Below are 24,471 nucleotides of genomic sequence, written 5' to 3'. Positions count from 1 at the left end.
ATAAGGGAGCACACAGATGAAGAGTTGGGTGGTGGGCTGGGGGACGGGGCGGGGGCTGTGGGGAGAAATGAGTGCTGCAGAGACAAAAGAACTCCCTCCAGCATACTTGGCACACTTAAGAAATAGCAAAAAGGTGGGAGGCAAAGTGGGAAAAGTTGGGGGATGATGCCAGAGAAGCAGCCAAGGGCCAGATTAAGTTGGGCCTTGAGGCCACGATAAGGGTTTTGGATTGCACTGGAGACCACTTACAGATTTCAAGCAAAAGATTTGATCTTTGAGGAAATCATCCCTGCTTTGTGAGGGTACAAGTTAAAGTAGGAGGCAGATCCATTAGGAAGACGTAGCCATAGACCAGGTGAGATGATAGTGGTATCGTAGGCTTAAAAATCGTCCTGGAAAAGATATGTGTCCTAATCCCCAGAACATGTGGAGATTACTTTTATTTTATTTTAGATGGAGTCTTGCTCTGTCACTCATGCTGGTGTGCAGTAGCACAATTTCGGTTCACTGCAACCTCCTCGTCCCGGGTTCAAGCAATTCTCCTGCCTCAGCCTCCCGAGTAGCTGGGATTACAGGGCCATGCCACCGTGCCCAGCTAATTTTTTTTTTTTTTTTTTTTTTTTTGTATTTTTAGTAGAGACAGGGTTTCACCATGTTGGCTAGGCACATCTCGAACTCCTGACCTCAAGTGATCCACCTGCCTCAGCCTCCCTAAGTGCTGGGATTACAGGCGTGAGCCACCATGCACAGCCAATTACTTTATATGGCAAATACTTTACAGAAGTAATTGCTTTAGGATACTGAGATGAAGTGATTATTTGGATTATAAGGATGGACTCTAAATGCATTCACAAGCATCCTTGTAAGAGAGAAGCAGAGGGAGGTTTGGCACAGAAGGAGGCAACGTGACCTCAGAGACAGAGATTGGAGTGATGTGGCCACAAGTCAGAGAATGCTGGCCACCATTAGAAGCCAGAAGAAGCAAGGAAAGGGTTCTCCTCTAGAGCCCTTATATGGTCCGTGGCCCCGCTGATGCCTTGATCTGGATTTTTGGCCTCCAGAACTATGAGAAAATAAATCTGCCTAAAGGGAGCAAGTTTGTGGCTGAAAACTGGCGCAGGCCATGCAGGAGAGGGACGGCCCGGACCCTGATCGCATAAGGCTGCTCTCGAGCAAGGCTCAGAGCCCTCTGGATGTTGGCAAGGCCACTTCCAAGGCCTGTGCAGCAGGTGGCGCTGGTGGGCTCTTCTGTATCGCTGGAATAATCTATGCTATTTTGCTTTGCATTTGGTTGATCATATATATGCAGATAACTATTGGAGGGGATTCACGGTGAGGTCTGGGGAGTGTTACTCATTCGGTAATAGTATTGCCCACCCCCACTCCAGATCTTGGAAAATGGGGCAATACCCATGAGCTGGAAAGATAGAAGAAAAATCTTACCACATTACCCTCGGAAAATTTGGCCCTGGGCCTGTCCCTACAATATGGGTTAATGGCCAGTGGGGGTATGTGATGGGAACACATAAGGGAAAAAAGGAAATATGGTATTTCCCTAAAGGCAAAAATTCTATGCAAAATTTGTCATGGTTAAGTTCCTAACTTATTTCATATTCTGGGGATTATATAAATGGTGAAAAAATGGTGTGGATAGATGGGAGGTTAATTCTATAAAAAGATTTAAGTTTGTGGGACACAGTAAGACTACAAGGATATTAAATTTGGTGCCCTAAACAAAAATAAAAGTAAAATACTAAACTTAGAAAAAAGAAAAATTGTTGTACATAGTTATATAATCAATGTTAAAGTATAACCTTGCACTTAATAGAGACTGCTGTGCCAGTTCTAAGCCTATAACCAATTGTGCTACTATAATTGTCCCTATGACCATTTCCTCAAAGACCACACAATAGTCCCTTCTAGCACCTGTAACCGCAAGAGCCACCAAGTCTAATATAAGACTTTGTTATATTAACCATTAAGCTTGCTTATTCCCCAAAAGGGTAACCAAGGAAAGAAGAACAAACTGACCATCCATGAAGAGAACTGTTCTTGATGTACTTCTGAGACTATCCTAATAATCTATATATAATTATGTAATCACCTGATGCTCTGCTGATTGACAATTGTTCTATAATTATGTAATCGCCTGATGCTCTACTAATTGACAATTGTTCTATAAGATACTATATAAGCTTGTAGTAAAAATCATTCGGGGCTGTCAGCCCTTTGCTGGGCTGCAGTCTTGTCTGTGTCCTCTTGCATGTTGTGTCTGGTGTCTTTATTGTCTCTCGCCACCTTGCCTCTCCCCTTTGGGGTACCTTGGACACGCTAGGGCTGGACCCCGGCAGAAAACAACACAATTTATCACAACAATTACAGAAAATTAATACCATGGCTTGGAGTAGGGTTTTAGCAATTGAGAGGGTTGGAAGTGACTGGATTTAAGATAAATTTTTGGAGACAGGACCAACAAGATTTGCTGATGTATATAGTTTAGGTGTCATAAAAGGCAAATAAGCAAGACTGATTCCCTTTTTTGTCTGAGCAAGGGGGTGGATGATGACATCGTTCACTGACATGGTGGAGGGTACAGGCGTTATTGTTACATGTTTGCCATATTTATGTTGGAGAAAATATCAGCTATCATGTGTCAGTGCTCTACATGCCAGGCACTGTCCTAAATTCTTTACATGTGTTAGCTCAGTTAACACAGGGAAGTCAAGTGGGCAGTAAGATATATGACTGGAGTTGAAAGAAGGCTAGGCTAGGAGCCATCGTGTATTTAAATCCATGGAACTAATTAGATCACCCAAGAGAACATCTGCAGATGAGAGAAGATCTGGTTCAAGGCCTGAGCCAGGGCACACTTCATCTTTTGGCAGAACAGAGGGAATGGATCCAAAAAAAGGAAAGAGGGAGCCAGTGAGGAGGGTGGAAAACCAGGAGCATAGGAAGTCACAGAAGTAAAACAGGGGCCAAAAAATGTAGAGGGAGCCATAAGGATGAGGAAGACGCGAGCTACACAGTCGCGCTCTTTCTAGGTCAGGGAGGCGAACAGAACTGACAGCTGCTATGTAGCAAGATGACCGTCGCAAGTGACCCTGTGAAGCGCCACTGTAGTGGCTGGGCGGGGAGGAAAGCTCCATCAGAGCCATTTGAAGAGAAGAGGATGGGAAGTGAGAGTCCACAGAGAATGTAGGCGACTTCTAGGAGGAATTCTGATGCTAATAAAAGTGGGCTGTGACTGTGGGACTCTGCGGTCCAGAGGGCTCTAGCTGGCTTTCAAAGTGACTGGTTCTGCATCACGTTTGCGGGTGGCAACTGTGAGGGGGAAATGGAAGGCGAATACAAAACGGGAACAAGTGAAGAGGCAACGTCCCCAGACAGGCCAGATGGGCTGCGGCTGGAGCACAGGAGGCCTGACCCTGTCTCTTCCACTTTCCCTCAAACCTTTGGTCACCAAGCGCAGACGCTCACCACAGAAGCGACGCAACCACAATTCCCGCGGGGCTCCGTGACACGCGCGGGGGACTCGAATCGGGAAGCCACGGTTCCCGGCGGGCGTTGCGCGGGGCACCCAGTGCGCAGGCGCAAGCCGTCGGCCTCCGACTCGCCCCTCCCTCCCTCTGGGGCGCGGGCCTCAGTTCCGGGATACCGCAGCCGACGCCGAGAAGCACCGTTTCTTCTTAAAAGAGAAACGCTGCGCGCGCGAGGTGGGCCCCTATCTTCCAGCAGCTCCGGGCCTGCTCGCCTGGCCGGGGAGGCGCAGGCGCAGGCGCAGTCGGGGTGAGGGCGCGTGGGGGCGCACAGGTAAGGTCGGAGTGGGGGTGGGTCGCGACGGGGTTCTGGGCAACCTGGGAGCTGCCATTGGGATTGGTCCGCTCAACTCACTGCCAGCATTAAGTGGGGGTGCCCAAGACGGGATGGGGGCCGCCCTCCAGACCTCTGACCCCTGCCCCACCGTCACTCGACCCAACTATGAAGAGCACCCCCAGCTGCACGCCGGGACACGACCTTTCCTTCCCCTATAAAGCAGTAAAGGCCGCTGCCCTCTTCAAGATGAAATGTGTGGACCACCACAGCCCAGTTGGAATTTCCCGTGAAAGTCTCTCGCCCCTTCCCCACAGCTCCACTTCAGTGGACTGGAGGGCGCAGGCCTTTGTTCTGACTGCTTGTGTCTGCCTGTCCCCCGACGACACCCACATGGTAGCGCTGAGCTTCCACACCCTGTATCACAGAAGGACGGGGTTTGGCTCCACACCTGCCACTGCTGTTGAAATAGTTTAGTCTTGCCCCGGAATTGCATAGATCAGTGAGTCTTCCTCACGGATGAGGAAACTGAGGCCCTAACGACAGGTGGAGCCGGGTCCTCGACCCCCAAGATCGGCTGGGCGCTGAAGACATCTTCCACCCTCCAGCCTCTGGTGCACATGGCTTCCTCCCCGGCGGTGGACGTGTCCTGCAGGCGGCGGGAGAAGCGGCGGCAGCTGGACGCGCGCCGCAGCAAGTGCCGCATCCGCCTGGGCGGCCACATGGAGCAGTGGTGCCTCCTCAAGGAGCGGCTGGGCTTCTCCCTGCACTCGCAGCTCGCCAAGTTCCTGTTGGACCGGTTAGGGGCCGGGAGAGGGGCTTGGGGGAGGGTACCCAGGCAGCAGCCCCTAGCCTCCTCTCCAGGGCCTGTCCTGCTGCTCTTTTCCACCCTCAGGTTTCTCACTTTGCCAGGACGGCCTGTGTGACTTGTGGCCTCCCAGGGTCCTGCTCCCCTCCTCATGGTCTCAGCGAATAGCGGCCCTTAGGGCTGGCCCCTTACATGTGTGAGTGCCCAGGGCCGAGGGTGGCTGGCCACCTGAGTCCTGACCTGCCTCTTCTCCTGCTGGCAGGTACACTTCTTCAGGCTGTGTCCTGTGTGCAGGTAGGTAGGGGATGGCAGAGGGTGAGAGCCAGAGGGAAGAGGGGCCACAGGGTGACCCAGAAACACCTTCCTTTCAAAGGGAGCCCTGAGTGAGTTTGGGAAGGGTGGGGTGAGTTGGGGAGCACGTGGTAGTTTGATGGGAGCAACCTCTGGGTGGGGAAGGGAGCAATGTCTCAGGATCTAGTGTGTCTAGGTTCTGAAGAATGATAAATTGGACTGTGGCTGAGGTTGCCCTGGGGTTTGAGGGAACAGGGCTCCCTGGGTATGGCTCTCCAGGGTGAGAGGAGGAGACTTCCCAGTTCAGCCTGACTGCTTCCCCCATCCCTCCAGGTCCTGAGCCTTTGCCTCCAAAACGTCTGCAGTATCTGGTGCTTTTGTCTCATGCCCACAGCCGAGAGTGCAGCCTGGTGCCCGGCCTTCGGGGGCCTGGCGGCCAAGATGGGGGGCTTGTGTGGGAGTGCTCAGCAGGCCATACCTTCTCCTGGGGACCCTCTTTGAGCCCCACACCTTCAGAGGCACCCAAGCCAGCCTCCCTTCCACATACTACCCGGAGAAATTGGTGTTCTGAGGCCACGAGTGGGCAGGAGCTTGCAGGTAGGCTGGGAAAAAGCAGAGTTGTGGAGAAAAGGGAGGAAAGAGCTTTCCCATTTTCTGTAGCTCAGAACCCTGTTCTCTAAAAATCATCCTTTTTCAATGGAAAAACTATGTTGACAAAGAAATATATCATCAAATACATTGTTGGGCACGAAAAGCAGAACAAAATACAGTGTATGGTATGCTATCATTGGTGAAAAATACAAATAAGGGGAAAATGAGTGTGTGTGTGTGTGTAAGTACTTGTGAATGTATAACATATCTCTGGAAGGCACATAGGAAACCAGGTTGCCTGTGGGAAGAAGTAGGCGATGGGGGACAGTATTGGAAAGGAGATTTTTGACTGTATAGTTTTGTGAACTATGTAAATATCATTTCTGAAATAGAACAACCCCTCCTGCTCCAATAGCCTCTGCTCCCTCCTCCTCAAGAGTCTCTGCCTGGGTGCAGTGGTTCACACCTATAGTCCTAGCACTCTGGGAGGCTGAGGCAAGAGGATTGCTTGAGCCCAGGAGTTTGAGATCAGCCTGGGCAACACAGTGAGACCCCGTCTCTATTTAAAAAAAAAAAAAAAGGCCGGGCGCGGTGGCTCAAGCCTGTAATCCCAGCACTTTGGGAGGCCGAGACGGGTGGATCACGAGGTCAGGAGATCGAGACCATCCTGGCTAACATGGTGAAACCCCGTCTCTACTAAAAAATACAAAAAACTAGCCGGGCGAGGTGGCGGGCGCCTGTAGTCCCAGCTACTTGGGAGGCTGAGGCAGGAGAATGGCATAAACCCGGGAGGCGGAGCTTGCAGTGAGCTGAGATCCGGCCACTGCACTCCAGCCCGGGCGACAGAGCGAGACTCCGTCTCAAAAAAAAAAAAAAAAAGAGGAGTCTCCCATCACTTCAGACCTTAGAACTTTACATGTTCTCATCCCTTGAGTCCAGAGTTCCTTCCCTTTTGACTTTGCCTGTCCCACAGATTTGGAATCTGAGCATAATGAGAGGACTCAAGAGGCCAGGTTGCCCAGGTGAGGATGTGGGTAGGAGGGAAAGGGCGGAATTGCATAGATGGTAGGATGAGGGAGCAGGACCTCAGACTTGCCTTCTTTGGGCCCGCAGGAGGGTGGGACCCCCACCGGAGACCTTCCCACCTCCAGGAGAGGAAGAGGGTGAGGAAGAAGAGGACGATGATGAGGATGAAGAGGAGATGCTCAGTGATGCCAGCTTATGGACCTACAGCTCCTCCCCAGATGAGCAAGTTGGGGTTGAGGGAGAATGCTGAGCAGAGCAAGAGAGGGAGGCAGCTGGCCTGGCAGTTCATAGCTTTGCAGACTAGAGGGAAGGGCTTGTTGGTGTGGAGGGAAGGGTGGGTTTGGGGGACGGCAAAAAGAACTAGAGACTTTGAACTGAGTGGGTGAAAAGGGGTGAAGTCAGGCGCAGGGAGATTGAGGGCTGAAAGCAGATGTGAATGGGGAGCCTAGGGTGGGGGTAGGATTGTTTCAGGTTTGAGGTCTTTTCAGTTTAGGGGCTAGGGTCGGGCTGGGGCTGGCTGACTGCTCAGAGAGTTAATGCCATCTTCCTCTTTGTTCTCCTTTCAGTAGTGAGCCTGATGCCCCCAGACTACTCCCTTCCCCTGTCACCTGCACGCCTAAAGAGGGGGAGACACCACCAGCCCCTGCAGCACTCTCCACTCCTCTTGCTGTGCCATCCTTGTCAGCATCCTCGCTGGGTTCCAGAGCTCCTCCACTTGCAGAAGTCGGGGTGCAGCCAGAGCTCAGCAGGACCCCTCAAGCGGCCCAGCAGACTGAGGCCCTGGCCAGGTAACCTGATGGCTGAGACAGAAAGGGCAGGGGCGTTCTGGGATGTGGCCCTCCCTCGAGGCCCTCTGCTCCCTCTTTGCTGCCCATAGCACTGGGAGTGAGGCCCAGTCTGCTCCAACCCCGGCCTGGGATGAGGACACTGCACAGATTGGCCCCAAGAGAATTAGGTAGGACTTGGGGAGATGGGGTTCTGGGGAGGGCCGACAGGAGGGAGGCAGAGAAGGGCAGGCAGGAGTCATCCTGCTCCTCTCCATGCTTCTCCCCAGGAAAGCTGCCAAAAGAGAGCTGATGCCTTGTGACTTCCCTGGCTGTGGAAGGATCTTCTCCAACCGGCAGTATTTGAATGTGAGGGGCACAGGTTGGGGCCTGTGTGGCTGCTGGGGTGGGGGAAAAGGGCTAAAAGAGAAACTGAGGAAAAGGATCTTAAGGCATGGGAGGATTCAGAACCGGGAAGCAGAGGGTTAGGATGGACATGCAGAGCTTTCCTATAATTAGTAATCATTCAATCAGGCATCTGGTAGATGAAACCATGCCTCAGGCACACAGAGCCACGACCCTCTACTGCTTGTTCCATGGAGGCCACACAGAGATGACAGTGGCATGCATCAGGCTCCACTGGAGGTGCTAATGACAGTCCTGGACACTTGACATGTGTGAAGTCTTCTAGTTCTCACAATATCCCCATGGATTAGGTGCTGATATTATTCCCACTTTGTAGACAGAAAGGTTAGGCGTTGCTCAAGGCTCTTCAGCTAGTATGTCTTAGTGCTAGGGTTCTGAGCCTGGTGTCCTGGCTTCAGAGTCCATGCCTGGGCTGCCTCATATCCTGGCTTGAGAGGATATTCCTCGAGTGAAGCGGGCTAGGAGATGGTCCTGTCCCCAATCTCACTCACTGGCTGAGAAATTTGAGGCACAGAGGGGGAAGGGTCCAATCCCTACAGTCAGCCAGAGCACTTGGAACAGCAGGTGCCAAGGCTGGGGAGGGCCACAGACACTGGGATGGTGAGGTGAGGGTAGAAGACGGGGAGAGTGCTGCCCACAGAAGATGACAGAGGAATCAAGTGAAAAGGGAGAACGACCGGGATGACAGGGAAGCTCTAGGCTGAGAAGAGCATTCAGCAGGGCATGTCAGACCTTCTGGAGTCTGTTATGGAGGAGACCAAAGCAGCCCCTGGAAGTTTAACTGTGGAAAAACGGGATTCTAAAGAAGGGGACAGCCCATGCAATTTAGTGAGCGAGGATGCCAACTTAGGCCAGTGAAAAGAGTAATACTTCGATATTTAGGAGTTAAGGTTGAAGAGCCTGTTACCCTTAATGGTGTTCTAGGTTGAGAGCGTGTGTGTGTGTGTGTGTGTGTGTGTGTGTGTGTGTGTGTGTTTCCAAAGCAGATTTAGAAGAAAATCATATTATATAAATATTCATGGTGAAGTATTAAAAAGCAGGCAGTTGGGGAGATACTGTTGCACGTGAATATTGACATCAAATAGGATAATCACACTTACCCAAACTGCTTTCTCCTCTGCAGCAGATAGTGCATTCATGATTAGGTGAACCAGGGGTGTCACCCAGAGTGATACTTTGTACAGGGAACATTGCAGGGTGAGAGTGTGACAAGGAGGTGAGATCATGGAAGTCAAGCATGGAACAGGGTGACAGGAGAGTTGAATGGTCAGGATGGGATGGGTGTAGGGCTCATGGTGTAGGTGAGGACTGAGCCTCAAGGAAATGAGCAGGCCATGACAGGGAGAACTGCTGGGGCACAGGGGCCAGGAAGGGGACAGAGGAGCATGTCTGCTGGGTCAGCTCAGTTGATCTCCCTGTGGAAGGTGGCTATCCTTTTGCCTCTTCTGTCCCTACCACCCACTTCCTTCTCTAGCACCACAAAAAGTACCAGCACATCCACCAGAAGTCTTTCTCCTGCCCAGAGCCAGCCTGTGGGAAATCCTTCAACTTTAAGAAACACCTGAAGGAGCACATGAAGCTGCACAGTGGTGAGTGGTGGAGCTCCACCTTCCTCTGTGGGCCCCGTCACCCTGGGCTCTGTGGGTTTCTTCTTCACCTCCCCCTCTACAGGGTCCTGTCAGCTCCCACTCTGTGGGTTTCTTCACCTCCCTCCGAGGGATGACTCTCACTCATCCTGCAGGCCCTGTGTGTTGAACACCTGCTTGTTTTAAACTGTTCTGGGTACTGGGAACAGCAATGAACAGAGTAGGCAGCGCTAACCCTCTTGAGATATCCACTTTAGTGATACAGGGCTATGAAGAAATGTGGAAGCAAGGGAAAGGAGGAGAGCATAAGGAGGAGTTGCTATTGTAGAAAGAGAAGATGCTTTGAGCAAAGACTTAAGTGAGGAATGGAGACCTGCACCTTATAGACTATGGACAGCGCCTGTGGGAAGGCCCTTAGGTGGTATCTGGGTGACATGTTCCAGGAATAGGAAGGCCAGGAGCTGAGAAAGGAAAAGAAGTCACATAGTTGGTGGAGGCCTCAGAGACCATCCACAGGACAGTGTGACATCTGCTTTAAGTGAGATGGGTGCCATTGCAGTCTTGAATGGCAGAGGGATGTGGCTTTTTAAAAGATCATTGTGGCTGCTGTGTGAATAGGGGGACCTCAGATGAGCAGAACCAGGCACTCAACTGTGAGATGACTGCAGAGATGTGCAAGAGGGCAAGGTGGTGCCTGGATTTGCTGGTAGCAGCTGAGTCAGTGAGGAGTGGCTGGAGGCCAGTGTGTGTGCAGATGGAGCCAAATGGGCTGCTGTGGGAAGGATGGGTTGGCTACAGCTGAGTGGGCAGGAAGGAGTTGGGTAACTTGGAGGATTCCAGCCTCAGCAACTGTGCAGAAGGTGATGTGATTTTTCTGAAAACAAGGGAGAAATGGTCTTGGGAAGGAAAATTTGATTCGAAACGTGCTAATTAAACATCCAGGAGATGTGAATGTGGAGATCAGGGAAGATGTCCGACAAAAATATAAATGTGTGGGTCATGAGCATATGGGTGGTATTTAGAGCCATGAGGCCAGAGTGTCCCTAGATAGAGGAAGTGAGTGTCATGGCACTCCAGCCATCAGAGGGCAGGCCAGGTGAGTAGTGAGGAAGATGGAGAGTGGTACCTGAGGAGCTGAGTATAGAAAATGCTTCAGGGAGGAAGTGGGGGTGATTGCCAGTGCGACAGGCCAAAGGTAGCTGAGAACAGGTGACCAGATGTGTGTTCAAGGCAGAGTGGAGACAGCAAGTATGGACAACTCTTGTGTTTTGCTGTGAAGATGGGCAGAGAAATGGAGCCTTAGCTGGAAGGCTGTGAGCTCAGGGCACAGAAATGGGAATGATTCCATAGAGAAAGGCTTGCTGCTGATGCTGGAGTGGAGTGGGGGACCTCAAGTGAGAAGGGGTCAGTCTTGAGGGGCACAGTGGAGGGCTGCCAGGGGGAACAGTTTGAGTAGTTGTTTATATAGGCACAGATGCAAGTTGAATAGTGAATTTGGTGGGCAGAAGATGTGGGTGTTCTAGTTTCCTGGCGACTTTAGAAACGAGCCCTGCTGAATAAGGCTGGTAGGCTGGGGATGTTGGAGGCTGGTGGAGAAAGGAGGGGGTGTGAAATGTCTTCTGTATTTCTAGAAAGTTGAAAAAGTGAACTGATGAGGGAAATTCAGATGCAGTAGGGCAAGAAGGGGGCCTTAAGATGTGTGACTATAGATGAAGAGAGTGGCCAAGAGGCAGACTGTGCCCCCTACAGTACACACGTGCAGGCTTGGAGCAGACCAAAAGTTGTGTTTATCCTGAGTTGGGCTTTAACCAAGCAAGTACAGTGGACGGAGAGAGGGACAGGAAGATTGGTAGTGTGAATGAAAGAAGGCAACAAAGATGGCTGTGGAATGCAGGTGAGCGGGGAAGGGGCTCAGAGGGAAGATGGTGGGGCCAGTGGACTGGCCTGGAGTCATGGGATTATCATAGCAAGAGGACAAGCTAGGAGGCCTTGGCAGGAACCAGGATGTTTGAAATCACGATGTCTTTTTTTCTCCCCCTAACCCACTGTATCTTAGAAGAAATAGCAATTTCTGAAGTGGTGCAGTGCACAGGTGTGACCTGAGACTGGTGACTAAGGAGGGTGGGTGATGAGGTCAGTGAGGTCAGGGAACAGAGGGCTGGAGTGCTGACCGACAGCAGGAGTAGTGGCTGATAGGAGTAGAGGGGCTGAACCTAGAGTTATGTGGATGGGGAGTGATGGGGCCAAAGGAAGAGGCTGCAGGTGTGTTTGTGTGGTCTGATGGTGGGGTCTTCAGAGAGGTGGTGATGTTAGAGGTGGTCTAAAGGGCACCATGAGAAGCAGAGATGCCTTTTCTACTGTAGACCCTGAGGTTTGGTGGGTTAGAGAAGCCACAGCAGCCTGTGAGAGCTGCTGGCAACACTGTGACCATGGGCAACAGGCAGGTGCTATTGGAACAAGCAGGGAGTGCAGTTTCAGGAAAAAAAAGAGAGGGGACTGGCTGCCTGCAGACAGGTAGTTCCACAGGACACTGACAGGGTCTGGGACAGGTGGGATATGCAGGCCTGAATAGGTGGTAGATGATTCCAGGTGCCAGAGTCTGTCCTTGGGCATTGAGCTTCAATCCTAATTCCCATTGTGGACTCCAAGCTTCTGCTTGGCTGCCGCCCAGGGCCTTCAGTTCATACATAAGGACCCAACTCTCCATTCCATGTGTCTCCTTTGAGAAAGAACCAGCCTAGAGGCTGAGGTGGGGTGGTACATCTCCATCGGGAGTTCATTGGTTTGAGTGTGATTGGCGGGCAGGGGGTGGGGTGGACAATAATGAGGTCTTTTAGCTGGGTTCATGTCTTACTTGACCCATCAGGTCAAGGGACCTCATGACCCATCAGGTAAGGGAGGTCCAGACAGGCTCCATGATCAGATAACAACTGATTAGAACCTGAGCCTCCTGACCTCCGATACTGGTGCACTCCAGTGAGGGGTAGTGGGCGGGGTGGGCCAAGGAGGGGCCAAAGGGTGGGGGCAGATGCTGGAGTGTTCCTTGTATGCCTGCAGACACCCGGGACTACATCTGTGAGTTCTGCGCCCGGTCTTTCCGCACTAGCAGCAACCTTGTCATCCACAGACGTATCCACACTGGAGAAAAACCCCTGCAGTGAGTGCTGGATTGGGGTCTGAGGGCCAGGGGCTAGAAGGGAGGAGGTGGAGTCTGGCAGCTAGGCATATAGGACACCTAGGCATTGGGGAGCAGGAGGAGCCCCCTAGGGAAGTCAAGATGGCCTGAGGTCTGTTCCTTCCCTCCTCTGTCCCTAACTCCAGGTGTGAGATATGCGGGTTTACCTGCCGCCAGAAGGCCTCCCTGAACTGGCACCAGCGCAAGCATGCAGAGACGGTGGCTGCCTTGCGCTTCCCCTGCGAATTCTGTGGCAAGCGCTTTGAGAAGCCAGACAGTGTTGCAGCCCACCGTAGCAAAAGTCACCCAGTCCTGCTCCTGGCCCCTCAAGAGTCACCCAGTGGTCCCCTAGAGCCCTGTCCCAGCATCTCTGTCCCTGGGCCTCTGGGATCCAGCGAGGGATCCAGGCCCTCTGCATCGCCTCAGGCTCCAATCCTGCTTCCTCAGCAATGAGCTCTCCAGCTTTGGCTTTGGGGAGCCAGACTCCAGGGACTGAAAAGGAGCAACAGGAGAGGGTCTGCTTGAGAAACACCAGATGCTTGGTTCCCAGGAACTAAGGCGACAGAGTGTAGGGTGGGGACAAGACTGGGCTGTAGGGGAGCTGGACTACTTTAGTCTTCCTAAAGGACAAAATAAACAGAGTATTTTATGCAGGCATGTGTGGGCAGAGCGAGTGTTTTGGCACCTGAGGTGCAGAAATCCTGGATCCCTTTGAAACCATGTACCAGAATGCAGCTTAGGTGCAGGCCCTCACCGCTGACCCTTTCCAGACTCACTTTGACACTTTGCAGCCCTTTCCTGTGGAGTAAGACACCCACTTTCCCACTCAAATAGAGCAGGCAGAGATAATCTGGAGAGTGCTGGGTCACTCCTGGCAGACTGGCTGGAGCAGAAAGACATGATTCTGAGCCATCTTGTACTTGCCATTAACAGAGAAAACCCGATGTGTAGGCCTTGAAGTCTCACCTTTTAGTGTGGAATCAGTGGTCCTCCACACAAGATGACTGAGCTGCCTTGGGAAGATACAAGAGACCTTGGAACTGAATGGATCACTTCCAAACTCTGGTCAGCAGCCTTAGGTTTGACAAAGGGGGCGCTTGGCATCTATAACTCAAACAACCAACTTTATTTCACTAGCCATGAGCAAAAGTTGTTGACCAGCTCCAGGGGATTTTCCATCCTGCCCTCTCCCTACTGGTGGCTCCCATGATTTGGAAATAACCTCATGTTCCACTTGGCAGTGCCTGGCTTTGTGGACCCATGTGATTTTGGCCTGAGTCCCAGTGAAAATGTTCCTCACCTGGCTGGGGAACATTGTTCTCAGAGGCCCCTTGATCTGCCTGGGGGACGTGTGGCCATGCTAAGGGCCCTGCCCACCTTCACGTGAGTGGCCACCTCTGCCAGGGTGCAGGCAGCTCCTAGCATGGAGACATCCTGCCTGGAAGTGAGCTTTCCCACCTCCATACCCACATTTCTTAGAGGCAGAGAGTTAACAGGGAACCAACAGTCAAGAAGCCACAGGGCTGGTAACATGACTACAGCCAAATCTGTGACCACTACCGGAAGAGGCAGGACAACAAAAGTAATCGGGAAAGGAGAAAATGCGGGCTGGAATAAGAAGATGGGACAAAAGAAGACAGAGCAAAAGCAGGAAAATCGGAAACACCGGAAAGCACAGTGGCGTTAAAGGGACACACCAACACCTGGGCTCTTGCACTCAGGACTGAGTCCAAGGTTTCTCGGACTCCCTGCACCTACACCTGAGGAGAGAATCCGAGTTATACGAGGACAGGATGGCAAAAGGGCCGACAGGGAGTAGGTGTAGAGGCGAGGCAGGAGGCCAAGTGAAGGGAGCCAACAGAAACTGGAAAGGCAGGAGGCCACATCGTCTTTTCCCAAACCTCCATCTACGAGTTGCCTCAGCTGTCCCCGTGGTATTATTTGGGTGCTTCCCAACCACCTTTAGAGAAGCCTCAGCAAGCCTCCCTCAACTAGGACACAAAGAACCCTGGATTTTCCTGTTCAGTCGGCTCCTCAAAGACGAGGGCAGTGCCCACTGCGGACTGGATGGCAACGGCGGCAGCGGTGCGGGCGCGCGTGTGGGCCCGCTGATGCTGCGACAGCGAGCGGCTGTGGCTGAAGCTCTTGCCGCACTCTGCGCACTCCGCTGGCCGTTCGCCCAGGTGCGTCTTGCGGTGTAGTGCAAGCTTGGAAGCGACGCTGAAGGCCTTGCTGCACTCGGGGCATTTGTGTGGCTTGTGGCCGGCATGGTTGCGCCGATGCACGTTGAGATTGGACACGCACGTGAACCGCTTGCCGCACAGCTCGCAGTGGTAGGGCTTCTCGCCTGTGTGTGTGCGCCGGTGCTTGGTGAGGTCCGAGCGGTCGCTGAAGCGGCGGCCGCACTCGGGGCACGCGAAGGGCTTCTCGCCCGTGTGGATGCGCTGGTGCACCACCAGGTCGGAGCGCTGCCCGAAACCCTTGCCACAAGTGGCGCACGCGTGTGGCCGCTCGCCCTGATGGCTGCGCCGGTGGCGCAGCAGCGTGGAACTCTCGCTGAAGCAGCGTCCGCAGTCGCCACATGCGTACGGCTTCTCGCCCGTGTGTGTGCGCTGGTGGCGCACCAGCGTGGCGCTCTCCAGGAAGCCCTTACCGCACTCCGGGCACTTGAAGGGCTTCTCCCCAGAGTGCGTCTGCAGGTGTCGCGTCAGCGTAGACCTCTTGCCAAAGCACTTGCCGCACACGCCACACTGGTGGGCGTCGGAGGCACGGGGTCGCACGGGGCTCCGGGGCACGTGGATGCGCGCGTGACTCCGCAGCCCGGCGCCGCTCCGGAAGGCTCGCGGGCACTGCGCGCAGCGGTGGGGTGGGGCGGCAGGGTCAGAGGTTGTCCCCGGGGGGTGCGCCCGCGCCTGGTGGAAGCGCAGCGCGCTCTGTCGGAAGGTGCGGGCGCACAACGGGCAGCGGCAGGGCCGCTCTGGCAGATGCTGACGGCGCCGGTGTAGCAGCAGCGCCGGGAGGTGCGGGAAGCGGCGGCCGCAGGTGCGGCAGGGGCAAGTGCGGCATCGCTGCCGGTGTGCACCTAAGTGTAGGTCAAGGCGGCCGCTGTGGCGAAAGCTTTGTCCGCACTCACTGCAGATGTAGAGGGTCTGGCCAGCATGGGTGCGCCTGTGCGCTCGGAGGTCGGCAGCCCGTGCACAGCGCTCACCGCATTCTAGACAACGGAAGAGGCCGTCACCGCCGTGAGCTCGTTCATGTCGCAGCAGCACTGAGCTGTAGCAGAAGCTCTTGCCACACTCGCTGCACGCGTAAGGCTTCTCCGCTGCCACTGCCCCAGATGTGGCAAACATGGTGAGGATGGGTTCACAGGGAACTGTGCCACTCACATTCGGGGGTCCACCTCCTGATGCTGTGGCTAAGTTTTACTTCTCTTAAGGCCTGGAAAGGGCACCGTAACAGAGAGGAAAGGGGGAGGCCACAAAAACTGGTCTGATTTCAGGGTTCTTCTCTAAGGGCGGACACTGCTGCTGTTCCAGAGGTGAGCTGTGGCCAGGTTCACCCTGCACCGTGAGCCTGTGGGGAGAAGGTCATTGTGAGCCTCTGCAGCAGCTCCTAAGGAATGGAGAGGGGAACACGAACTCCCTATTTGTTATAACTTCTTTAGGTAGTCCATCTCCAGGATTCCCTTCCCCAAGACAAAGCAAAGCCATGGGCATCCCGGAAATACGGAGGGGGTGTCCTTGAACCACTTGGCAGGGCAGGAGGGAAACTACAAGTGTCCTGGAGAACAAACAGGAATGGATTCAAAGGGGAGCTTGCATTAGCATGGGAGCCATCAACACGGCTGAGGGAAGGGAACGCCAAGCCTGTTTGCTGGCCTTAGATGGGGACCCTTGTCTGGGGATACATTAGGAAATGACCAAGGCGGGATGGGGCAGTGAGAAGTCCCCTGTGTTCAAACTATACCAACGCCTTCCTCCAAGACCCAGCTTTCCTGAGTCACTGACAGGAACCCCGCCAGGCTTGGGCTGGGAGAACAAAGCGGGTAATGTGATGAAGCACAAACAGTCACAGCCTAAGCAAAGGGTTCAGACCCTGAAGTTACAGAAGGGGCTGGGGCCTGGCCAAGGGAAGGTATTTGAGAAACTCCAAAATATTGTTCCTTGGCTTTGGACAGCACTTAATAAACACACTACCCCATGCCAGTATATAGCCCCAAAGTTGAGAAAGCAACTCAGGACCCAGGAAAGGGGTAAAACGGGAGCACAGATAATTCACAAAAAACATTATTAGAAGTTGGTGGCATTATCTGAGAAACACTTTTCCCATTTTCAGGAAAGGCTGGAGAGAAGGAAGGGGCATCCTTTCTATAATAATTGTCAGGATATCCGAGTTATTTGTGAAGGTTTGAATATGATGAATCTGATCAAGAAAAACATATTGTTTATGAACATTCTGCAGCATTTCCTCACTGTCCCAGCCACAGGAATCTGAGAATCTGGAGTAGCAGACAAACTCCTTTATGGAGACCAAATCTGCTCTATTATCCTATTTGTCTCACATGATATCCCTGAATTCTTCTGACAAGTTACTCCGGGCAGCTGTCTGGGAGCAGGGTCAGCCTTTGTAGTATGTGCACAGAACCTCACCTGCCCTCTAGTCAAGAGCACAATGTGGCTACCCTCCTCACCTGGCTAACCTCAGCACTGACTACTTCTCTCAAGGCCCACGGGTCAGTCTCCAGCCTTACTGGAGATTAGGTCTAGTTGCTAGTACAGTATAGCCCCTTGTTGCTCAACAGATCAGGGAGAGGACGCAAAATAAATTGGTCAGCTGTCACTTTCTTCTTAGCAGATGAAAGTTCATCATAAATACTCAGACCTTTGGTTAAAATACCCCCACAGACAGGGTCCTTATGTTTTGGATACAAATGGGGTAAAGTGAAAACAGCAAACCTGCAAGTCTGGGCTCTGGAGCTTCTGCTCCCCGACCACGCTGGGCAGGAGTAGCCAGCATGGGATATCCTCCTCTTGTGCCTCTGGAGTAGGATGTGCTGTGCCCAGCAGAGATGAAGTAAAAGGGAAAATGTGAATTACAACTGAGCAGGGGAAGAAACGGAGGGAAATATTTTCAGGAGGAGGGTATTTATTTAATGGACATTTTAAAATACAAAAAACTGAATAGTACACAAATCACTCACCATTTTACCATTCTTGTTTCATCCACACCACCACTCCACTTTTTTTTTTTTTTTTTTTTTGGTTGAGAGAAGCTCTAGAGTATTTTAAATTCCAGACATCTTATATAAAGAGTATGATTAGTATGATTTTTAAACAAAAAATGCAAGCAGGAGCTCTGGAGTAGACTTTTTGACAGTCTTGCCCTGTCGCCGAGGCTAGAGTGCAGTCACCCGATTTTAGCTCACTGCAACCTCCACCTCCCGGATTCAAGGATTCTCCTTGCCTCAGTCTCCCGAGTAGCTGGGATTATAGGCGCATGACAGTGTATCTGGCTAAGTTTTGTATTTTTAGTACAGACGGGGTTTCACCATGTTGGCCAGGCTGGTTTTGAACTTTTGACCTCAGGTGATCCACCCGCTTCGGCCTCCTAAAGTGCTGGGATTACAGGCGTGAGCCATCACACCCAGGCTGGAGTAGACTTTAGAGATTCTTGGTTCCTTCAGAGAGACTTTCAACCCAGACACTGGCTGCTGATTCTAGTTAGATGTCGGTTCAGAGGAATGTTTGCCCTCCTGAAAATAAAAACTTCCTGGAGACTCAGTGGCTGATCCCAAATGCCAAAGAAAGCAATACTCATGCCCCACTGAGTGCTCTGCCTCCTCCTTGGGTATCTGGAGACCATGGCACCTCTCAAACCATGTTTCTAGGAGCCCACCCTCTCCCAGGCCACTGCCTCTCAGGGCACATGCCCAAGGAAGACAAATGCACACATACCAACATGCACACTGAACACTTAAACGGCATATACACAACAGTACCATTTCCTTCCATTACGGATGTGGAGTAAGACACTTGCTAGGGGGCAGGTTTGGCGCTTAAGTCCCAAGGCAGGCTCTTCGAGTCTCTCTTCTGTACCTCACCCCATGCTGGAGCTCATCCCACAAGCAAAGGGATCACGCTTGAAGTAGAAACCTGAAAGAAAAATTATTACTGTGCCAAAAAAAAAGAGTGACTTCTAGATCATCGTATTCCCCACTCTCCTTATTGAATGTGAGTTTTAAAGTTGCTATACCACCAAATTTCTTTCACTTTGGAAAAAAAGTACAGGGAAGTTCGGAAAGAGGGAAGGGGGAAATATGTACAAATTGGCGAAAATTCTCATTGTTGAATAATGTAAGTACCTTTCAAGCATTTAATACAAATACTATACATATAACTAAAAAAACAAAACAAAACAGGTACTAAGAAGGAAGATAAGCTAATGGAAAAACTATTATTTACAATAGTGGCAAGATAAACTTCTGAGTTTCATATGTCATTTTGTTTCTGAATAATTGAATAATAATTGAAAATCTTTATTTTCAATCAGAATAAAGATGTTTCTTCCCTGGTTATCTGTTCTGCCATGCCAGCATTTCTGGGGTGGGACAAAAGACCTCAAAAAGTCATGATTCACAAGAAACCAGTGGTCATCTTGAAGTCAGAGTTGGTAAACCTGGTCTGGGCAGCAGGGAATAGAGCCGAGGGGAACTGTTCCATGCTATGCTGTCTACTACAGTAGCCCAGAGCCACATGTGGTGACAGCACTTGAAACACGGCTGGTTCAAACCGAGTTGGTTTGTAAGAGCCAAATACTCTCCTCATTTCAAAGACTTAGTATTTAAAAAGAATGAAAATGCCTCATTAATAATGTTTAGCATTGATTATATGTTGAAGTATTTTTGGATATATTAGGTTAAATGAAATAAATCACAATACATTTTACCCATTTTTAAAGAAAAGTTAAGATGATAAATGTGGCTTATATTTTATTTTTATTGAATAGTGCCTGTCCAAATGGCCTTTCCAAATCCTGGAACATTTGAAGGGAGGCTAGCCCACCTCAGTCCTTGGAGGGCTTTAGTTGAGAAAAGGTCACTGACCCTGTCTGACCTTACCTTCAGTAAGCATAGAGGAGAGCTGTTCCTCTCATTTTCCAAGGACCTAGTTCCTAGCCACCCTCTCCAGAAAAGTCCACCTGCTGTTTTGGAAACTGGACATCTAGACCTGGCAGGGACTTGGGGTTGTGACTTACGCAAAACCTTCTCTCACTGCGACTCTCAGAGGGTGAAACCATACCAGTTGTTACCGGTATTAACACACAAGAACTCTCACATGTTTGTACATGTGTTTCCCTTTCTTCTTCCCAGTAGTCCTTTGAGGTGGGTGTTACTAGTAACCCCCAATGTGACCTGGGCTTCCTATACAGGCTTGTCCAGTCATCCAGCACAAGTGCGCAGGTGGGTCTGCAGACGGGAGTAAGTCAGCAGGCCACATGGCCCATCTCTCACTCTCCCTAGGGCAGCCCCACCCCTTCCTAAAGGCCCCAAGAGGCTTGCAGCAGCTCACTGAGCAGCAGGGAAAGACCTGGCTTGAAATTCACAGGGAAGCACCAGGCAGCCAGGGGACAAGGGGGTATACAATGCCAACCCCAAGAACCAGCACTTGGGGCCCCAGGGAATGCTCTGTGTGCACTGTGTTCATCTTGGGGCCCTGACCCAGGAATGGAATGGTCTCCATGAAAAGAGGGGCAGGAACTGGGTGGGAGGGTGGGAGTTGTAGCTGCATCAGGAGCGGTGATTCTTCTGCTGGCTTCTCTTTGTATTCTTACCCCTCAGGATCTGAGTGATGCTGCTGTCTCCAGGATTCTGTGATACCCCTAGACTGCCCTGAAATCTGGATGAGATAGAAGCAAACTACCCATTCCCCACTCTAGATAGGGTGTGGAGTAGAAGTTTCCCTGGCTTTCAGGAGGCAGTTTTGGGGCCTTGCCACTTACAGTTCCTTCTACTGGCAAAGCTCTCTCACTCCTTTTCAGGACTCTCTACCCTTTCTCAGAGAGGCTCCCCCTGCCTCCAGACCTCCTTCCTACTCATTGCTGAGCTTTATTCTCCCTGATCTGGGGTGCTGTGACCACTCTGGGCTTCAGCATTGCCCATGTCTCAACGGGACAGGATAAACTCCCACTATGTATGTTCTCTCCCTGTTCACATCCATATCTTCTCTATACTCCCCAGATTTCACAGGAAAATCTTTGTGAAACCAGAACTTTCAAAAGAATGTATTTGGATCATGATCAGACTTAGGCACTTGGGGTAGGAGCAAACTTGTTATTCCTGTCTCCACCAGCTCCTTAGACATGTCAGACTGAATCTGAAGCCGGAAGGAGCATATATTAATCAGTGAATATAACAGGAAACAGGGATTCCTGTCGACTCCGGAAAGATTTAAGTCCTATTCTAGGAGGTGCGGATGGGGAATGGAATTCAGAGCACCAGAACTGCCACTCCTTGCTTCCTTCCCCCATAAAGAAACAAAATCCAATACTTCAAAAGAAGTTGCTCCTTCCAGCTTCAGATTCAGTCTATGTCTAAGGAGCTGGTGGAAACAGGAATGACAGTTCGCTCTCAGCCCAAGTGCTCAAGTCGATCATGAGCCAACACATTCTTTTTATTTTGGAGGCAGAGTCTCGCTCTGTCTCCCCGGTTCAAGTGATTCTTGTGCTTCAGCCTCCCAAGGAGCTGGGATTACAGGCTCGAGCTACCACAGCTAATTTTTGTATTTTTAGTAGACACAGGGTTTTGCCCTGTTGCCCAGGTTGGTCTCGAACTCCTGGCCTCACGTGATCCTCCTGCTTCAGCCTCCCAAAGTGCTGGCATTACAGGTATGAGTCACCATGCCCAGCCCAAATACATTCTTTTGGAAGTTTTGGTTTCACAAAGATTTTCCTGTGAAATCTGGTAAGTATAGAGAAGGTATGGATGTAGACAAGGAGAGAACATACATAGTGGGAGTTTGTCCTGTCCTTTTGAGACACAGGCAACACTGAAGCCCAGAGTGGCCAGAGCATCCCCAATGAGAGAGAATGGACTATACAGTCTTTTGCAGCTTACCTGGGCCTAGCAAGGACTTGGGCACACAGAAGGTACTCAGTGCTTTTTAAAAGTGATGTATTAGTCCGGAATCCAATTTTCCCAAATTCCCAGTCAGGTCCCTGGAGGAAAGGACCTGACTACAGTCGTCATATCCTCCATAGCACTACCCACTACATATACAAATACTCTGCTTTGGTTTACTGAGTTGAGCCTGCAACCTGTGTAGCAGAACCAGAGAGGCAGGCATCCAAATTCTGGTTCTTCCCATTACTAGCTGTCTAATTTTACGATAGCAGACTTGGAGTGTCTGATCCTCCTGGCTGGGAAAACTTTAGTAAAGAAAGTTGGCCAGGAGCGGTGGCTCACGCCTGTAATCCTAGCACTTTTGGAGGCCGAGGTGGGCAGATCACCTGAGGTCAGGAGTTCGAGACCAGCCTGGCCAACATGGTGAAACCCTGTCTCTACTAAAAAAACAAAAAAATTAGCTGGGCACGGTGGCACACACCTGTAGTACCGGCTAACTTGGGAGGCTGAGGCAGGAGAATCGCTTGAACCTGAGAAGCAGAGGTTGCAGTGAGCCAAGATCATGCCACTGTACTCCAGCCTGGGCGACAGAGTAAGACTCCATCTCAAAAAAAAAAAGAAAAGAAAAGAAAAGAAAAGCTATTATTACAGTGTTTCATATGGAAAGGTCAAAATATTGCTAAGTCTCGCGGGGCACGGTGGCTCACGTCTGTAATCCCAGCACTTTGGGAGGCCAAGGTGGGCGGATCACTTGAGGTCAGGAGCTTGAGACCAGCCTGGCCAACATAATGAAACCCTGTCTCTACTAAAAATACAAAAATCGGCCGGGTGTGGTGGCACCCGTCTGTAGTCTCAGCTACTGGGGAGGCTGAGGTGGGAGGATCACTTGAGCCCAGGAGGCGGAGGTTGCAAGAAGCCGAGATCGCGCCACTGTACTCCAGCCTGGACGACAGAGCAAGGCTCCGTCTCAGAAAAAAAATAAAAAAATAAATTGCTAACACTGAGATATCTGGTGCTTAGGATTTACTCTCCCTAGGACAGTCCTTCTTGTTGTTTGTTTGTTTTCTGAGACAGGGTCTTGCTGTCACCCAGGCTGGAATGCAGTGATATGATCACTGTCCCACTGCAGCGTCGCCCTCCTGGACTCAAGCAACCCTCCAGCCTCAGCCTCCTGGGGAGCTAGGACTATGAGCAGGTGCTACCACACGCGGCTAATTATCATTATCATTATTGTTATTTTTTTTTTTGTAGAGATGAGGGTTCTCACCATGTTGCCCAGGCTGGTCTTGAACTCAAGAGAGCCTCTCACTTTGGCCTCCCAAAGTGCTAGGATTACAGGCATGAGCCACCATGCCCGGCCCTGGACAGTTCTTAAGAGGGACTCTGAGTAAGGGGCTTACCTCCCATCTCCACTCCAGGCATCCTAAACGGTCTGCAGCCCTTTTCAGTCCTTCCCCGCTCAACCCCTAAGAATCCCTCACAAGATTAGAGCAGCACAGCATGGGACTTCCATAGCTCCACTTGCGCGAACTGTGCGTTCCAAGATGAAAGAAGGGAAGCTGGCCACTCATCTGGGACTTGGTGCCTGGTACTTAAGAGCGGGGCACAACTATTCGCCGGATGAGGAACACAGCACCTGAACAGGTCGCTTTCCGTGACCCAGAGCAGCGCAGCCAATCCTGGGGCGCCTCAGGCGGCGCCCGTCACAAGTTGCTGGGCAAACTTTCTTCGGGCGAGCCCCTCCCCAACCCCGAGCCTACCCTAGCCCCTTGCCTGTGGCGCCAGCCGACTCGGAGGGCGAGACCGGGCACCAAAGACGTAGTGCGGAGCGTCTAAAGCTGCCAGAACCCGGTGCCGGCCGCTGCCCCCTGAAGCCGGCTCAGCCTGGCGATGTTCGGCATGGTGACGCCAGCCCCGAAGGTCACCCGGGGAGGACCGGTGAGGACAGGCGGAGGGGAAGGCCTGGGAGGAGCAGGCCGCGCGGACGTGTCCGGCCAATCGCTCGCTCCGCAGTATCTCCGCGTCACTCGTAGCCCGGGCGGCGCTCCCGACCACCGCTGACAACAGTCTCCCGAGGCGGATGGGAGGAGAATAGCCACAGCTGAGGACCGCTGCCCCGCGCCACCCGTGCCCTCCCCTGCCCTTCAGTCCCCTCACCGGTCGCCGACTGGCTCCTCAGACACCGCGCGGTTCCCACTCAGCCGGCTGCCGACCCCCGCCTCCCGGACTGCGGGACTGGGGCGGGGGAGCGAGGAAGGGGCTAATGGCGCGCGCGGCCTCCGAGTTGGGGGAGCGGGGAGGCGCCCGGGCGTCCGGCTCCTCGGGATGGGGAGGTCACGCTCCTGTCCTCTCGCCCGCGCCGGCTAGTGGTCAGTGTCGCGTGGGCAGTGTCACAGGTTGCTGGGAAGACTGGGAGGCCAGCGAGCAGCGTAGCGACCACTCAGCCTCGCCGGCCTTAGCTGGAGCCAGGAAGGAGGCGGGGCTAAGAGAGAAAGCCCGGGGGACTCCACTCCCGCCTCCCGCGCGCGCCAAGGCCCCGCCCTCTCTCCGGACTTGACCAATTCCTGCCCCCTCCTTCGTCTGTCGGCCCACCCCTGGGCCTCGTCCCGCCCAATCAGAGCAAAGGGCGCCGAGCCCGGCGCGCGCCTCAGCCGCCAGTCGCGGAGTTCCGGGAGCCAGGCGGCCCACCGTCTCGTCTTCTAGTAGCACCTCCCGCGGCCGCCGGCGGGACACAGGTGTACCCTTCGGTGCTGCCGGCGCGGTAGCCAGTGCCCGGCGCGGACGGGGCCGTGGCAGCCATCCCCGTAGTTAGCGCCTTCCTATAAGTGAGGCCGGACTGGATACCTGTTATCTCTCAGACCTCACCACAACCC

The 24,471-nt window shown here is 52.4% G+C and overlaps 2 protein-coding genes across 7 annotated transcripts; one reads left to right on the top strand and one right to left on the bottom strand.

Moving 5' to 3' along the window:
• Positions 1-3,627: 3,627 nt before the first annotated feature.
• On the top strand, positions 3,628-13,137 carry ZNF692 (zinc finger protein 692). 5 transcript variants are annotated; one of them, XM_030935317.1, is made up of 12 exons: positions 3,628-3,813; positions 4,422-4,612; positions 4,884-4,915; positions 5,246-5,509; positions 6,477-6,525; positions 6,617-6,751; positions 7,099-7,317; positions 7,407-7,484; positions 7,584-7,662; positions 9,194-9,308; positions 12,363-12,462; positions 12,627-13,137. In XM_030935317.1, exons 2-12 carry the CDS (start codon positions 4,434-4,436, stop codon positions 12,931-12,933), a joined length of 1,557 nt encoding a protein of 518 aa, XP_030791177.1. In that variant the 5' UTR covers positions 3,628-3,813; positions 4,422-4,433; the 3' UTR covers positions 12,934-13,137. The 5 variants fall into 5 exon arrangements, with proteins under 5 accessions (XP_030791177.1, XP_010363711.1, XP_010363712.1 ...); XM_010365409.2 differs by having other exon boundaries at positions 7,096-7,317; XM_010365410.2 differs by having other exon boundaries at positions 3,629-3,813; positions 4,360-4,612; positions 7,096-7,317.
• A 446-nt stretch (positions 13,138-13,583) lies between these two features.
• On the bottom strand, positions 13,584-24,119 carry ZNF672 (zinc finger protein 672). Of its 2 annotated transcripts, none has more exons than XM_010365411.2 (4): positions 23,756-24,119; positions 18,479-18,632; positions 17,436-17,533; positions 13,584-16,053 (listed from the first exon to the last, which is right to left on the bottom strand). In XM_010365411.2, the coding sequence occupies exon 4, from the start codon at positions 15,828-15,830 to the stop codon at positions 14,472-14,474; it is 1,359 nt and encodes a 452-aa protein (XP_010363713.2). In that variant the 5' UTR covers positions 15,831-16,053; positions 17,436-17,533; positions 18,479-18,632; positions 23,756-24,119; the 3' UTR covers positions 13,584-14,471. The 2 variants fall into 2 exon arrangements, with proteins under 2 accessions (XP_010363713.2, XP_030791180.1); XM_030935320.1 differs by lacking the exon at positions 23,756-24,119 and adding an exon at positions 22,999-23,682.
• Positions 24,120-24,471: the final 352 nt, after the last annotated feature.

Source organism: Rhinopithecus roxellana, chromosome 8, assembly GCF_007565055.1.
Source record: "Rhinopithecus roxellana isolate Shanxi Qingling chromosome 8, ASM756505v1, whole genome shotgun sequence".
NCBI lineage: Eukaryota > Metazoa > Chordata > Mammalia > Primates > Cercopithecidae > Rhinopithecus > Rhinopithecus roxellana.
The sequence above is the reverse complement of the archived record's forward strand: the minus strand, read 5'-3'. Positions and strand labels throughout refer to the sequence as shown.